General features: G+C 41.2%; 1 protein-coding gene across 14 annotated transcripts in view; it reads left to right on the top strand.

The window, feature by feature from the left end:
- LOC113634119 (RIMS-binding protein 2-like) overlaps positions 1-15,480 on the top strand; it is an 88,102-nt gene that overhangs the window by 53,015 nt on the left and 19,607 nt on the right. For 8 of the 14 annotated variants that reach the window (XM_047809074.1, XM_047809080.1, XM_047809081.1 and 5 more), the window contains 11 exons: positions 2,584-2,760; positions 3,873-4,034; positions 7,613-7,756; positions 8,507-8,590; positions 8,744-8,833; positions 9,029-9,151; positions 9,436-9,540; positions 10,254-10,304; positions 11,702-11,734; positions 14,303-14,480; positions 15,049-15,126. In XM_047809074.1, the coding sequence (XP_047665030.1) occupies positions 2,584-2,760; positions 3,873-4,034; positions 7,613-7,756; positions 8,507-8,590; positions 8,744-8,833; positions 9,029-9,151; positions 9,436-9,540; positions 10,254-10,304; positions 11,702-11,734; positions 14,303-14,480; positions 15,049-15,126 (1,225 nt within the window). Of the gene's footprint in view, positions 1-2,583; positions 2,761-3,872; positions 4,035-7,612; positions 7,757-8,506; positions 8,591-8,743; positions 8,834-9,028; positions 9,152-9,435; positions 9,541-10,253; positions 10,305-11,701; positions 11,735-12,421; positions 12,443-14,302; positions 14,481-15,048; positions 15,127-15,480 lie in introns of all 14 variants that reach the window. The other 6 variants (XM_047809079.1, XM_047809084.1, XM_047809077.1 and 3 more) reach the window with 5 other exon arrangements.

A 15,480-nucleotide genomic window follows, 5' to 3' on the forward strand; every position in this document is an offset into this window, starting at 1 on the left:
ACCGAGAGCTGCTAGCCATGAAGGTAGCATTCGAGGAGTGGCGGCACTGGCTAGAGGGCGCGGTACACCCGTTCACCGTGCTCACCGACCACCGGAACTTGGAATACCTCCGCGCCGCCAAACGCCTGAATCCCCGTCAATCGAGGTGGGCCATGTTCTTCACGAGGTTCAGATTCACGGTGACCTACAGGCCGGGGACCAAGAATATCAAGGCCGATGCCCTGTCCCGCATGTTCCGTGAACCCGGCCCGGACACAAGCCCTGAACCCATCATCTCCGAAGCCCACATCCTCGCGCCCATCCAGTGGGACATCATGACGGAAATAACCCAGGCCAACGCCCACACACCACCACCTGCCAATTGCCCTCCATCCCGGACCTATGTGCCCGAGAACTGGCGCACGAACCTCCTGGAGCTCCTACACTCCAACCCCAGCGCCGGCCATCCCGGCATCACAGGCACCCTACACCTGGCTCAGAACCAGTTTTGGTGGCCGACTCTAGCCACAGACGTGCGCGAATTCGTCCGAGCCTGTACAATCTGCAATACCTCTAAGCCCTCTCATCAGCTCCCCGCGGGCTTACTGCTTCCTCTGCCCACGCCTCAACGCCCCTGGTCCCACATTGCAATTGACTTTGTCACCGACCTTCCCCGTTCCAACAACCACACGGTTATCCTCACCGTGATCGATCGATTCTCCAAAGCCTGCCGTCTGATCCCCATGCCGAAACTTCCCACAGCCTTCGAGACCGCGGAGGCATTGTGCAACTTTGTCTTCCGGTACTATGGCCTGCCTGAGGATATCGTGTCCGACCGCGGTCCCCAGTTCACCTCACGAGTCTGGGCGGCATTCTTCAAACAGCTCAACGTGAACATCTGCCTCACCTCGGGGTACCACCCGCAAGCCAACGGACAGACGGAACGGTTGAACCAAGATCTCGTCCGGTTCCTACGCTCCTACTGCCACGATAACCAGACCGACTGGAGCACATACTTGATGTGGGCTGAGTATGCTCAGAATTCTCTCCTCAAACCCGCCACGGGTCTAACCCCATTCCAGTGCGTCCTGGGATTTCAACCTCCTTTGTTCCCCTGGTCCGACACACCCTCGGACCTACCGGCCGTTGACGAGTGGTTTCGTCGCAGTGGGGACACATGGAGAGCGGCGCACCGGCAGCTACGGCGAGCCATTCGCAGGCAAAAGACACAGGCCGACAGACGCCGCCGTGAGCACCCCGACTACCAACCCGGACAGTGGGTCTGGCTGTCCACCCGTGACCTCCGCCTCCGTCTGCCCTGTCGTAAGCTCAGCCCACGGTTTGTGGGCCCATTCCGCATCATCAGACGGATTAATCCAGTCTCCTACCGCCTGGCACTACCCCCGTCATACCGCGTATCTCCCACCTTTCACGCCTCACTTCTGAAACCCGCGGAGAGACCACCGAGAGACCCAGAAACCTCCGCCGAACCACCAGCACCCCTCTTGGTCGACGAGGGAGAGGCATACCAGGTCCACGAATTGCTGGACTCCAGGCGCCGACGGGGCCGCCTGGAATACCTAGCCGACTGGGTGGGGTACGGCCCGGAAGAACGCTCCTGGGTCAAGGCAGGGGACATCCTGGACCCTTCACTCACCACTGACTTCCACCTACGCCACCCAGACAGGCCCGCTCCCCGGTCTTGTGGTAGACCTCGACGTCGCACACGTCCTCGCGTCAGGAGCCGCTCGCAGGGGGGGGGCTCTGTCATGATCAGCACACCTGCCTCACCTCCGCACCCACAACGGAGAGAATCGTCTCCGGAGTATTAAGCGCTTCTGAACTACATCTCCCACAAACCACCACTCCTGTCATGATTACACCACAAGCTGCTTTCAATCACCTGTTTCCTATAAAGCATGAACTTGAACTCCGTTTCACTGCGAAGTCTTGATTTGCTACGGCTATCATTCTGAGCGTTGTCTGATTGTTCCTGTTTCTGGTTTTTGATCTATTTCTGTATTTTGCCTCACGACTGATTTCTGCCTGCCCTGACCTTTTGCCTGTTGTTCTGACTACGTTTTTGCCTTACCTACACTGTCGTGTTTACCGGTACTGAACTCTGCCTGTTGTTTCCGAGATCATATATTAAAGCTGCAAATGGATCCTCAGTCTTACGACTCATCATTACAGTATTGAACCATAGAAGTTCCCTGAAAGGGGAAAAATGTGTGATCTTGGAAAATCTGTGGTGTGTTTGTATGTGCGTGTGTATACTGGAGTTCTTAGAAAAGGAGGTATTTGAATAAGAAGACAGCTTGCTGGTGAATGAAGAAAATAATAAAGACATCTTCCATTTGAGGAGCTCTGAATGATAATTTGAGCTAACAGAAGACCTGCCTCAGCTATGCTGGGCTGTACTGCTTCAGTACATCAGTGTTATAAGCTATAGCTACAAAATTAAATCTTTTAAAAGTAGAATTGTGATTTTTCATGCTCAAAAATGCTAGTACAATAAATAAAACTAGTATGAAATTTCAATATAATGACCATGATGTTAATGTGTGTGTCAATTTCTGTCTCTCTGTCTGCTTTTCTGTGCAGGTGAATGCCCCCATCCCTATGAAGCCCGGTGCTGTAGAGCAGTATAAGAGAGCGTTTGCTAGGCAGCGGGCACGAGACCTGGCACAGCATGCAGACACACTGCTCTCCAAAGACAAGGAGATTGCTGCACTACAACACGAATGCCGACAGCTGAAGGCCAGAATAGGACAGGACAAAGTACGCCATGTAGATAATTCATGCACACAACCTTCTTCCTTTATGAACATTAACCCGCTTTTACCCTTCATGGTTGCTAAGGAAATTTTCATAGTGTTCTACTTTTGTCATCCAACATTAGCTGTGATGTAATGAAAGGCTTCATAATTGGAGAATGTAGTGAATTGTGAAGGGAATCTTTATACCGAGTACAAAGGTTTACAAGCAAACTAAGGTGTAATTTTCTTGTTAGACTTTATTATTGACTTTGTCTTGGTTTGCAACCTGGTGGAAAAATTTTAGCTCAACACACCCACTAAATTACACAGTTCTACAGCTTATTCAGCTTCAGTCAAGCATTACAAAGGTTTCAAATGGTGGCAAGCATTAAATACGTCTCGTGTGATTTTAGGCATAGTTACAGAATAAGATGCTTTAAAGTGGATAAGTGAATAATAAGGCTTTAAGTGGTTATATACAATGAGTGATTATCTATTAAATCAGTAGCAAAAACCCACTTTTTTCGGAACATGTCTATTTTGTAAAAAGGTCCTGGAAGTACTCTATGCAAACTGCATGACTCAGCATTTCCTACAGGAAGACAGAAAGAGAAATAGAGTGTTTTTGATGGAAAACGGGAACGTGAATCGTGACCACGAGGTGGCTCGTCATTTCCTGCCTCACAGATCGAACCAGAATCTTTAAAGTGGATAGGCTTGACAAAATAAGCTGTGCCAATAAATACAAGTGGCCAAGGAAAGCTTAGTCAAGCTAATATGATTAATATAGTTTAGACAATTTTGTCTGAAGATCACAATCACATGGTGTTAATCGGTGAAAAATTCAGTACAAAGTTATTTGAATGGTACCACTTATTGTCATAGGACTTTGAGTCACACTGACATCAGTATCACTGTTTTTCTGATTTCCTCTATCTATCTATCTATCTATCTATCTATCTATCTATCTATCTATCTATCTATCTATCTATCTATCTATCTATCTATCTATCTATCTATCTATCTATGTGACTGTCTTTGTCTTTCTGTCTTTTTTTGCCTACCTCTGTCTTTCTGTCTTTTTCTGCCTATCTCTGTCTATCTGTCTGTTCTGCCTCTCTGTCGTTCTCTCAGCAGGCAGCTCCTTGTCCAGCAGGAATGGTTGATTTTGAGCGGTTGTTGAAGGAATCTCAGAAGGAGGTGCTGCGCCTGCAGAGACAGCTCTCGGTCAGCTCGGTTTTGGATCAGAGCTCAACTGGAGGAGCCGAGAACGAGCGAGAACAAAAAGAGCCACCGGTAAGAGCAAGTTTCTTACTTGACAGCTCCCCCATGTGGCTTCTCATAGCACAGTTTTAGTCCTAAGTACAGTAGGCCTCAGTGAACACACATACAAAAACATATCTTTTGCCACCTTCAAACTTAAACCTTCAAACTTAGCTGAGGGAACACTAGTCTACTGCATTTCTGAGAACATGGCTGATTCATCTGGGTCTTTACAAAAAATCCTAAGAAGAAAACTAGAATCATAAAAGAACAAAAAAATAAATGACAGAGAAAGTGAAGGTCACTATATTTACGTGGCAGACGTTTATTATATTCTATTTTATTTTACTTTAGTATATTTTAGTGCTTAATTTTTTAACTTATTATACATGTATTTTATTTAAATGTATTATTTTATTTTAAGACACTGCTAACACTAATAATGACCACAGGGGGCAGTCATTTTAACATCTCCCTGAGTGACTACTAAGCTCTGAAGCAGCTTAACTAAGATCTGTGAATGTTTTTTTTCCTCTGATTTTTCTGTCTAGGTTACCGGATAGAGTTGATCTTGTGCATTGCTCAGCTCCATCACTGTTACAATGTGATCATTTCTGAGCAGTTTTACTCTGACCGTGAGGTCAGACACTTACAGAGTGATTATTACACAGCACATTTGTTCTCAGAGTGATGATAAGTGGGTGTTAAAGTGCGTACAGGCATTTCAGTGAGTGTATGTGTGTGTGATTGTGTGTGGTTGTGTATGTGTTTAGGTTTACTAAGAGCTTAGTGTGTGTTTAAACTGATATAAATGCTGTTTGCTGCTCTTACATAATGGACTAGGCCATCATCTGCTACACCAACTAATGAGCTGACTGTTGAACTTAAGCCAGAGAAAGACAGAGATAAAGAGAGTGTGGGCTAAAGTAAAGGTAATGAGATATGCATATAGCCTTGCTACATAACTTACCATAGTGGTGGTGGTTTTTTTTAGCTCACTAGGTGCTATTTCTTAACCACAAACTATGAGTCTGGAAACTAGCTGCTTGTTACGAAATGTGGAAAAAACATGACAGTGTGTGATTATAGGAAAATATTAATGAGGGGTTGTGCAGTGAGGCCCAACATGTACCATCAGTAACTGGAGTTACCGTTAAAACGTTATATTCTTCTTTTAACACAGACAGTTTATAATATTAAGCAGTGTATAGTTACATTTTAATGTTGTGGGATGTGAAACAAACAAGTTCCTGTCATCATTTAACGTTATATCAGCTTTAACCAGGATCAGACGTCTCTGAAGGAGCTGTTTTGTTTTCATCCAGATCTAGGCTTTCAGCATATTCTGTACCACTATTAAAACTAATTCAAGTGAATAGATCATAGTATGGGGATCGTTACAAAGCATTACTTAAAATAAATAGACACACAAACAGCTACTAATAGAACAGCTCATGATTATTAAAAGCTTTTTATCAGAAGGTGGATCACAACCATTCCATATTCTGACAAGACCAGTGAGTTTCAGCAGTGGTGGATTGGGCTCTTGGTTACTAGAATAGAATATATAAGCCTTTTTTTTCTCACATATACATTACAGCACAGTTTTTTTTTTTTTTTATTTTGCATATACCAACTTTGCAATTTGGGGTCAGAGCACAGGGTCAGCCATGATACAGCACCCCTGGAGCAGAGAGGGTTAAGGGCCTTTCTCAGAAGCCCAACAGTGGCCGTCCCTACCATCACTGTAAAACCTGGATGAGAATGCCAGCACTGGTAATCTGGTCATCTGTGACAGACATACGCACTCATGCCTTGTGCAGAAAGGGGCCAGGTTGCATGTACTTTAATCCCCTGTGACAATGAAATGGTATGGTCCAGTAATCCCCTGGCTGTTGCAGTGGTAGCGGTGAAAGGGTTTCGGATAGTTTGGTACTCTGAACTGGTGACCAGCCTACAGATTTGACCAACTTGTTCAGGGTCTTGCTCTGATTTTCTTTCAGCACATAGAAAAGGAGGTATGTGTATATTGTGGTTTGCACCGATGCATTGTCACTTGCATGCATAGTTGGTGTTAGCATTAGGTCAGGATATTTGCTCTATATGTGCATGCTAGATTGATTTTTATGCAAACCTGAAAATTGCACTAATAGCTAGAGTATTGTTAAATCTTGTTGTTTAGTTATCTGCTCCTCTCTATGTGGATTCACCTTATAGTTTATATGGATTTATGATTTTTAGGACAGATACAGTGACTTGTGTGGTTGTGTCTGCCTGTCTGTCTGTCTGTCTGTCTGTCTGTCTGGGTGTGTGCACAGGAAGTCTGTTTCTCTGGAAATTTCATTGAATTCTGCAGTGACGCTCTGAATCTTTGCTGTGTAACCCACAGAGATTTTGAGCTTAGCCAGATCTGGGGAATTTGTACACCGAGTCATGACACGAATCGACAGAATGCTGCAACAGCCAAACATGTAACACTCAGTATCAGCACATCGATATGTATTTAAAAAAGAAACGGCAGTCGGGCCAATCCATTAAAGTGCTTTTAAAAGAAGTGATCCAGTTACCCGTTTCGGTAGCCTACAGGGATTACTGCAATGTGCTTATGGCAAACAAGGCCTACTGCATCTGATCTAGTGTCCTTAGCAGTACTTCGTACAGCATGCTAGCTAGCACAGCTACTGACATGGCTACATAATTAGCCTGGCCTGGTTTGTGTTAGCTTATAATCAGAAAAGAACTGGACTGAACTGTGCTGGAACTAAATGCTTCTCTATTATCAAACCTTCTCTTTAGATTTAGCTCTAAATAATGATGCTTCCACTGTGTGTGTGTGTGTATGTGTGTGTGTGTGTGTGTGTGTGTGTGTGTGTGTGTGTGTGTGTGTGTGTGTGAGAGAGAGAGAGAGAGAGAGAGAGAGAGAGAGAGAGAGAGAGAGAGAGAGATCATAATGGGTTTGCTAAAGCAATAAATTAATTTGGTGTCAAGATAATAATCACTGTGGTCCTTGTTATTAGCAACAGCTAATTCACAGGTTTGTGTGGTCCACATACCTGGTGGTGATGTTACTGAGACAAATAAAAACAGATAATATGACGTTTTTAGTAAGGAGTCCCCAGTGTCAGTGCTTTGGATCAGTCAGTAGTTAATGTTGCTGTTTATGCCACAGTAAAGTCTGCAGGACAGACATCGTCTTGCTCTGTGGTTCCTTTAGCTTTCATCTGTTTTAGCATGTCATCTGTCATTCTATAAGAAATAGTTAGAATTGTGTACAGTACAAGACACTGAAGAAATTGTTTTAGTAAAAAAATCCACTTTGTAGTAATCATAAGAGTTATAGCTAGTATCTTAATAAGCCTTTTTTTGTGCTAATATACCAGATTAAAGCTAAATAAAAGTAGTAAATATGCTAAAATCAGTAGTGGAATTGCTTCAGCATGGGGAGGTCCCTTTAATTTTTCCCCCAATTACTGCTGGTCATCAAATGACTCCCAGTATGACTCTGATTCCTGTAAACCGCTCTGTTACTGTATTTTATTTTCGTTGCATCTGGAATTTTCTTTTCTTTTCTTTTTTTTTTGTTCTGAAGCTCTTTTTCTATGAACCCACAGCCTGTAGTTAATGAGGTCCATGTTAAGAAGAAGGAAACCCACGGAGAGGAAAAGGAGGAGTCTAGAGCACAAGTAACTGCAGAGCAGGACAGCAGCTCAACCCATCCAGAAGAACAGGCACAAAAGGAGTGTATAGAGATTCTGGTGAGAGAAATGCTGAGCATAGGTTTCAAAATATTTGCATTGTAGAAAACACGGATCTCATCTTGGATGTCTAGATATTTATATAGGGTTTGGTCATATTTGTTAACATCATGCAAAAGTATTGTATTAAAGAGTTGGGCTCAGGTGGTGAGTTGAAATGTGCTCTTCTAAGGAGCAAACAAGCAGAACCTCCATAGAGCTTCAGGATACCTCCATATCCATATCTCTATGGAGGGAGCCTGGATGCTCTGGATAATGGCGTTTTCTAAATGTTTATACAAACACCAAATCACCCTCCAGAACATTTAATTGCAGTACCAAGAAAATGAATGTGGAAAGTTACGTACGCCCGCTGATTACTACCTTATTACTATGGCAACCAGTAACAGGAACGTCTAGTGGCGACTTCATAGTAGACTCGAAGAGATAAAATTATCATATGCCTGAACGTAGCTTAGCCAAGACTGTGTATGCTACAATAGGATAATAAAACAGAGCTAAGCGTTTTAATTCTTCCCATATCAGAGGTCAGTGTAAAAAATAGAGCTAGACCAATTTGTAGTGAATTCAATTGCTTTATTTGTCCACCTGCATGCATTGCAATGCACCTGTCAATCATTTGAAATGATGCAGTTTGCACTTTTGTTTTATATGTGACATAAACCAATGCTAGATATCAGGTCGATGACCCTTGGAGTTGCTCTAGTGCATTAGTGCTACTACAGCAGGGTACGTTCTTTCTCGTTACAGGAAAGTGAGTTGAGCAAGAAGAGAAAAGAATGTGAGGGTCTCGAGCATGAAGTAAGGAAGAGGCAGAAGAGATGTCTCGATTTGGTGAGCATTTTCGAATGATGTTCTCATATTTTACCACGACTGATGTTACACAGACATCGTTGTGACAGCAGAACATCTCCGGTGTCGGTTTTCACTTGAGTGCAATTACAAGATTTAATAATAAGGGGCTGATTGTTTTGTTTATGCACACAGGAGAGCCAGCTTGAGGATGAGCGCTGTAAAAATGAGCGCTTAACAGAGGAGGCTGAACTCCTCAGGAGGAAGGCTCAGCTGCTTGAGCAGGTCAGTGGCCCAGCTGGTGTGTGTGTAAGCTGCCATTGTGCCAGTAACTTGTCAACATTGTGTATCACTGGTGTACATTAATCACCATCATGTGCTTCTTATTTCTCTCTCTCTCTCTCTCTCTCTCTCTCTCTCTCTCTCTCTCTCTCTCTCTCTCTCTCTCTCTCTCTCTCTCTCTCTCTCTCTCTCTCCCAGTCTCAGGTTGAGAATGAGGAGCTGAGGGAGGAGCTCTCTGCAGTGACCGCTCAGTATAGTTCAGTTCTCGAGGAGAACCAGAGACTTCGTGCCAAGCTGGAGAACCTAGAGCAGGTCCTAAAGGTGAATCTCAGTTGTTGGCACGTTAGATTAAAAAGATTCAATCTTAGGCAGACCAAAACCCGGCTGTACGTTTATCTACAGCCTAATAATCTATCAAATACTACATTAATCATATTCTGAGAGCTCAAATGGAATAAAATGTGATGTTTAAATCGTTATGCCTTCATCTGCCTTCATCCCACTAAAATGCAAACCTACACCAAAATCGAGTTCTATATAAAATAGTACATTATACATGTGGTACATTTTATATACATCAGTATTGATTGATTGTGTGTGTGCAGCATATGCGAGAGGTCGCAGAGCGCAGGCAGCAGCTGGAACTGGAACATGAGCAGGCACTGGCTATCCTCAAGTTCAAACAGGATGAGATCAAACGACTTCAGCGGGTCTGTCAAAAAATATTTCACACCGGCCTGCATTCGGAAAAATCGAATCGATTTTGCAAAGTCTTATGCATTTTGAAGATCCAGCAGTTTTTAGACCGAGCGTCTGCATTGCAGTCGACCAGATCTGATCTGTATTTAGTATAGACACCAGCAACCGAATTGAAATCGACTTACGGGACATTTTCAATCAGTTTAAACAACTGATTTATTTTATGGCCACAAGTCTGATATAAAATGAGCCAGGACATTGATGGCTTTTAGTGTGAGATATTTGTTTTTCTCACAGTGTTATAACTTTACACACAATTTTAGTGGTTGAAGATAACAGCTTCAAATTATAGACGATTATGAATAAACACGGAAAAAAGAAATACTAAGTAAAAAAGTAGAAATTCTCCTTTGGAGAAATTAACCACCAATGTGGGGTGACATGACAAAGAAATTCTATGCTAAACATGGACATAACAAAACAGGTGCAAATTAGATTTTTGTCCTCTGGTTAAAAGGGTTAAATTTGATATGACTTGACTTGACAAACCAACACTAGAAATGAATCAGATTTGAATCACATACAATTTGTCTATTTCAAGTTAAATGGCTCAAAGATTCTTGTTTCGGAATCTACAAATCCGCCTGGATATCCTAACTTTTTCCTCATATCACATTATTCATTGTTGTAGCTTTATTGTAACTGTGTGCTCTGTCTCCATCAGGCCCAGTTATTTGCTAAGAGGGAGCATGAAGGAGTTGTTCAGATGCTGGAGGTGAGAATTTGCTGGGTTGGTTTGCTGTCTAGTTGTGTATCTCGCTTCAGTGTATTACATTATTAACTCCACTGATGGATAACGTTTCCATTTATTCTTCTCAGTTTCCTGGGCGTTACAGCAGACAGAGTATAAATACTGTAGAGAGTTCATATCTAATGACGTGCTCTCTCTTCTCTTGTGCACTTTATTTCACACACCAAAGATTTTCTTGCAGCTAGTGCACTTTATATGCATAATTTATCTCTTGTACTGTGACCTAATGTATCTCTCAATATTGCTAAATCAGTGTCTGATTTAGATGTTGTGTGTGTGCTGTTGAAGAAATCACTTGATGTTTACATAAATGTGTTGTTTAATCAACTTTCTAATTTTCTCACGCGTCGTAAGAAAACAGCAGTTTTTTCTGTGTTTTAATACGAAAAGGAATTGCGAGAGGATTTATTTTGCACTATTCCTGCCTTCCTGTTTTTCCAGGATAGATTTTGTATTCCCTGACTATGATCACGATAAAGTTCTTACTAAAAGACTGTGAGTGAACAAATAAGGAAACGCAACCAAGTGTCCAAGGTTCAGTTGTAGCTGAAGAGAAAAAATAACTCAACAAAGCTGAACTTTACGGAAGCGTGACACGTCATATAAAATCCTGTTCAGAGTTTGGCGAAAAGCATTTCAGAGTCTGTGGTCGAGAGGTTTCTGGTCTGATGAGACTAAAATGACAAAAAATTTGTATTGTGGGAGCTTCAAGCCAACCTAGGCTTCTTGGTTGCTTTTTTCACTCTCCTTAACTGGTCATTGGAAAAAAATGAGCATCTTAATGAACATTAGTTTTCTTTCTATTATGATGGTTTTTTTCCATTAATTTATTTAACAAATTGAATCAATTCTTTGACTTTGGTGCCCAGAAATAACATTTGTTGTCAAAACAATCATATTTCATCATATCATCATATTTCAGACATTCGTGCGAGATTAATTCTGTATTGTATCACCATGTCATACTGCGTCTTAAATAAACCACTTTATACTACTATTATTCTAGGACAATATAAACATATAACTATAAGAGTATTGTCTGTAAGATTAGTTTTATTCTTGGCAAGTCCATAGAGCTGTTATATAAGTAAGTGTATGTTATTGTAGGTAATCTTAATCTAAACTAATATCTCGTGGTTAGATTTAATCAGCTTGTATAATTTGTTGCTATAGTGACAGTATGTTATTATAATACAAATGGTACACAAAAGTAGCATGAGGTAGTCCTTTCATCTTAGCACATCTTGGCCATTTTCTTCTACAGGAAACACTGTATGTGCATGTAGGTGATGCATGAATGTTGTGTGTGATGTGAGTTGTTTTACTGTTAATTGTCTACATGAGGTTTGTGTCATTTGTAGGGATTGATCCAGTTTGTATTGCTGAGAGAGCTGGTAAACTAACTTTATCATAATCTCTCTCTCTCTCTCTCTCTCTCTCTCTCTCTCTCTCTCTCTCTCTCTCTCTCTCTCTCTCTCTCTCTCGCTGTCAACTAAATGACTGAGTATAGTATCTCTCCCCTCCAGAGGGCCCTGTCACTCTATAAATTTCAAAATAATCCAAGCAGATTGACTCATAGTCGTCTTAAACGATCAATAGACTCTCCAGTTGTGTGCTATGGCTTCAGAATCAGAAAGAGCTTTATTGCCAGGCATGTTTTCACATGCGAGGAATTTGTTTTAGTCGCAGAAGCTCCACAGTGTAACATAATGACATATACTACTGTATATAGGCAAAATTGTATGTACACATGTACAAAAACAGAGCAAACACTGAGGAGCTAAGCACTGAGGCTGCCATCCGCGGCGCCATCTTGCTTGCGTGTCTCTGGGGGATTTTGATACTGTAAACAAACATATTTTTCAGCAGGTTCTTTTTTTTTTTTTTTTTTACCAAAAGCTGGAATCTGATTGCAGTGTTTACTAACCATAAGCCTTGTTTTCCTATGGTTGATCTTTGACTTGACATACATGCATGTGTATTCTGAATCTCTCTCTCTCTCTCTCTCTCTCTCTCTCTCTCTCTCTCTCTCTCTCTCTCTCCCACATCCCGTTTCTCACTGTTTGATGTGTGCCAAGCAGAACACATTGGACTGCATGCAGGTATTGATACTAAGCAGTTCAGTCATTATTGCCTTTCCCAAACAATCAGCTTCTTAGTCATGTCTGTGATTGCATACCAGTTGGGTCTCATCCACACACACAAAAAAAGCAGTTGAATTGTGAACTTGTGATCTCCCCTTTAACATAATCACCTTCTGTGTTGGCAATCATAGCTGAAGTCGTTTATTTCAGTTTTTTTATATTTACACCACAGCGCTGATGAACTCTCGAATCTGATTGGTCAGAAGTGACTCATTACTTTTCAATAACAGCAGCTCTATATTGTAGGAAATGCACGGTTTATATTTACGCCTTTGTCGATATACGTTATCCTTTCTATAGTAACACTTACATTAGGACTTTTCAAAGATGCGTAATAAAAATGGATGAAAAAACCACGCTGTTATTTAACAAAGAAAAAGTTTTAATTGTCGCTATGGTGGAATTTTCTGTAAGGAGACGTTTTAACGTTTATGGAAGGCGTCTCCTGTGTCAGCACTTTGTGGCCACAGGAAAGTCTTTTATTTATTTATTTATTTATTTATTTATTTATTTATTTATTTATTTATTTATTTAGGGACATTTTTGGTATCAAAGTGATACAACATTTCTACAACATTAAATGCAACTATGAAAGGAAATTAAAATTTGCCATTTTTTTTATTTAATAAAAGATTGTAATTGCTAAATTCATTTAAAAAATCACAAAACATGCAGTTTTTAATAGAGCATGAGGAAGAAAACACTTCTGGATGTGCAGTTAGGAAAACAGACAAATGACTACAACAAAGTTATGTATACATGATGCAACAAATAAGGCCAATGATGCAAAATGTTGAGAGGAAAAGCTGTGTTCTTTGTACATAATAAATGTGAAACATAAGCTTGGATATAATACAGGTAAACAATATTTCTGATTTTTGTATGAGTCGTTATCATACATTTTTCATAGTTTATTGTTTTGTAAGCTAATACACATCTGAAAGCTGGATTTTAAACAGTGATTAGACTAGTTCCTGCTGTACAATGAAATAGTTTCTATATGATGGTGACTTTTAAGTCACACGCACTTAGGTGTGATATGTTACAGGAAACTGGCTGTTTTTTTAGAACTGTGTGTAAAAGCGTGTGTGTGATGAGGCCCTGTTTGCTCGGTGTCTGCCAGGAAGCTGAACCGCAGTCCCGGAAGTGAAACTAGCTGTAGTTTCTCTCGGCCTGAGAGCAACGTGCTTGTTCTGTCCCTGCAATACAAACTCAGCAAAAAGGCAAAATGGCTGCAAACCGCTCCCTGTTTACCACTTTGCTTTTCTGCCTCTTTTTCTCCTTGATATGTCTAAGAAACCTGTTATGATGCTTTGATTTATTCACCAGCTGAGAATTTATTATTACCACCAGCAGTTTTTAGTTCACTACTTGCCAGAAATGAACACTGCCAGTTCATTATTCTCACATCCTAATAATCACCTGATATTCACTCAAAAAAAGTTTTGAGCTTTTATATATCATACAAGAATAATACAAAATTCCCCTAAAAAACCAACAAAAAAAAAAAAAAAATCAGATTTTTATGTAGCTCATTTTAATGGTCAATTTTTTTTGTCTTGAAATACTTTGAAATAAATAAGTAAAATTAATTAAAAGATAGATTTGTTTATTTATTTATTTATTTATTTATGATTTTTTATTATAGCTAACAATCAGTAGCACTCTGCTCACACGTTTATTTTTTATTTCCTCTATGCAGGAATCTCACTATTAATCTGAGTGGATAATTCTTCCTTATCTGCTCTTTGTGTGTGCGTGTGTGTGTGTGTGTGTGTGTGTGTGTGTGTGTGTGTGTGTGTGTGTGTACACTAACAGACGAAGGTACGAGATCTGGAGCAGAAATGCCGTAATCAGGGCGAGCAGTTCAGTCTTCTTTCTCAGGAGCTGGACAAATTCCGGCTGCAGGCCTCTAAGATCGATCTGTCAGCTCCTGGACTGCTGTGCACCAGCCTCACACAACTTCCCAACGGCCTCAGTCTGCCCACGGACACCGGTATCAAGACATTAATCTAATCCACTTCACACACATCAGTGCTGCTCATCGTATCACACTTCTGTACAAAGTACGTTACATATTAATACAAGATAGGATCATATCTCTGTCTCATATTATTATGATGAAGAGTATAAATTTACAAACCCATGTTTTAGTCCAAAGACATGTGTGGTAGGCTGATTGGCATCTCTAAATTGTTCATAGTGTGAAAGGGCGTGAAAGAGTGTGTGTTTGATTGACTGATTGGCAGTCTTCTGAGGATGTCCCTCGCTTTGTGTCCCCTGGGACAGACTCCAGGCTCCCTGCGACTCCGTGAAGGATAAGCAGTATAGAAAATGGATGAATTATTTTTTTATGTATACTTCCAGTTTTCTAGAAGTATCTGCTTGACATTGTCCTCAGGTTTCATCTTTTCTTCTGTCTGTTCACTCGTATGCATTTGATACAGTATGACTCTTGCGACTCGTCTGTTTTTTCCGTGCTTTGTCTCTCTTTCTCTCTCTTTCTTATCCTCTTCTCTTCTCTTTATTCTTTTGTGTCCATCGTCGGCTCTTCTACTCTCCAGGCACTAGTGCTTCATGGGATGACATCGCCTTCTGGAGTCTGGAGGGTAACGAGGCCCTGTGTGACGTCTCTGAGCAGGGTACTCAGGGTCATGTTTCTCTCATCAGGAGGCTGGAACTCCTGCATGGCTGACCCAAACTCACTGTTTTAATGACTCTGAACTCACTGGCTACCTGCTTGTTAGCGTTTTCTGTTTTTGTCATCTGGCTGTGCGTTAATTAATATGATAGGTTTTTATTTTTATCTATGGTTCTGCTATGGTCAAGGTTTCGCTTTGTCTGTTTCTTCGTCATGTAACACTGCTTTCGGTGTCCAGATTATAATGTTATTTTTTTTGCTGTTCACGCTTCAACTCCCTGTTGTTGTCGGTTTCTTTCCTCACATACTATTAAGCATGTGGCTGAAAGTACATGATCATGTAATTAATGTTCAC

Source organism: Tachysurus fulvidraco, chromosome 26, assembly GCF_022655615.1.
Source record: "Tachysurus fulvidraco isolate hzauxx_2018 chromosome 26, HZAU_PFXX_2.0, whole genome shotgun sequence".
NCBI lineage: Eukaryota > Metazoa > Chordata > Actinopteri > Siluriformes > Bagridae > Tachysurus > Tachysurus fulvidraco.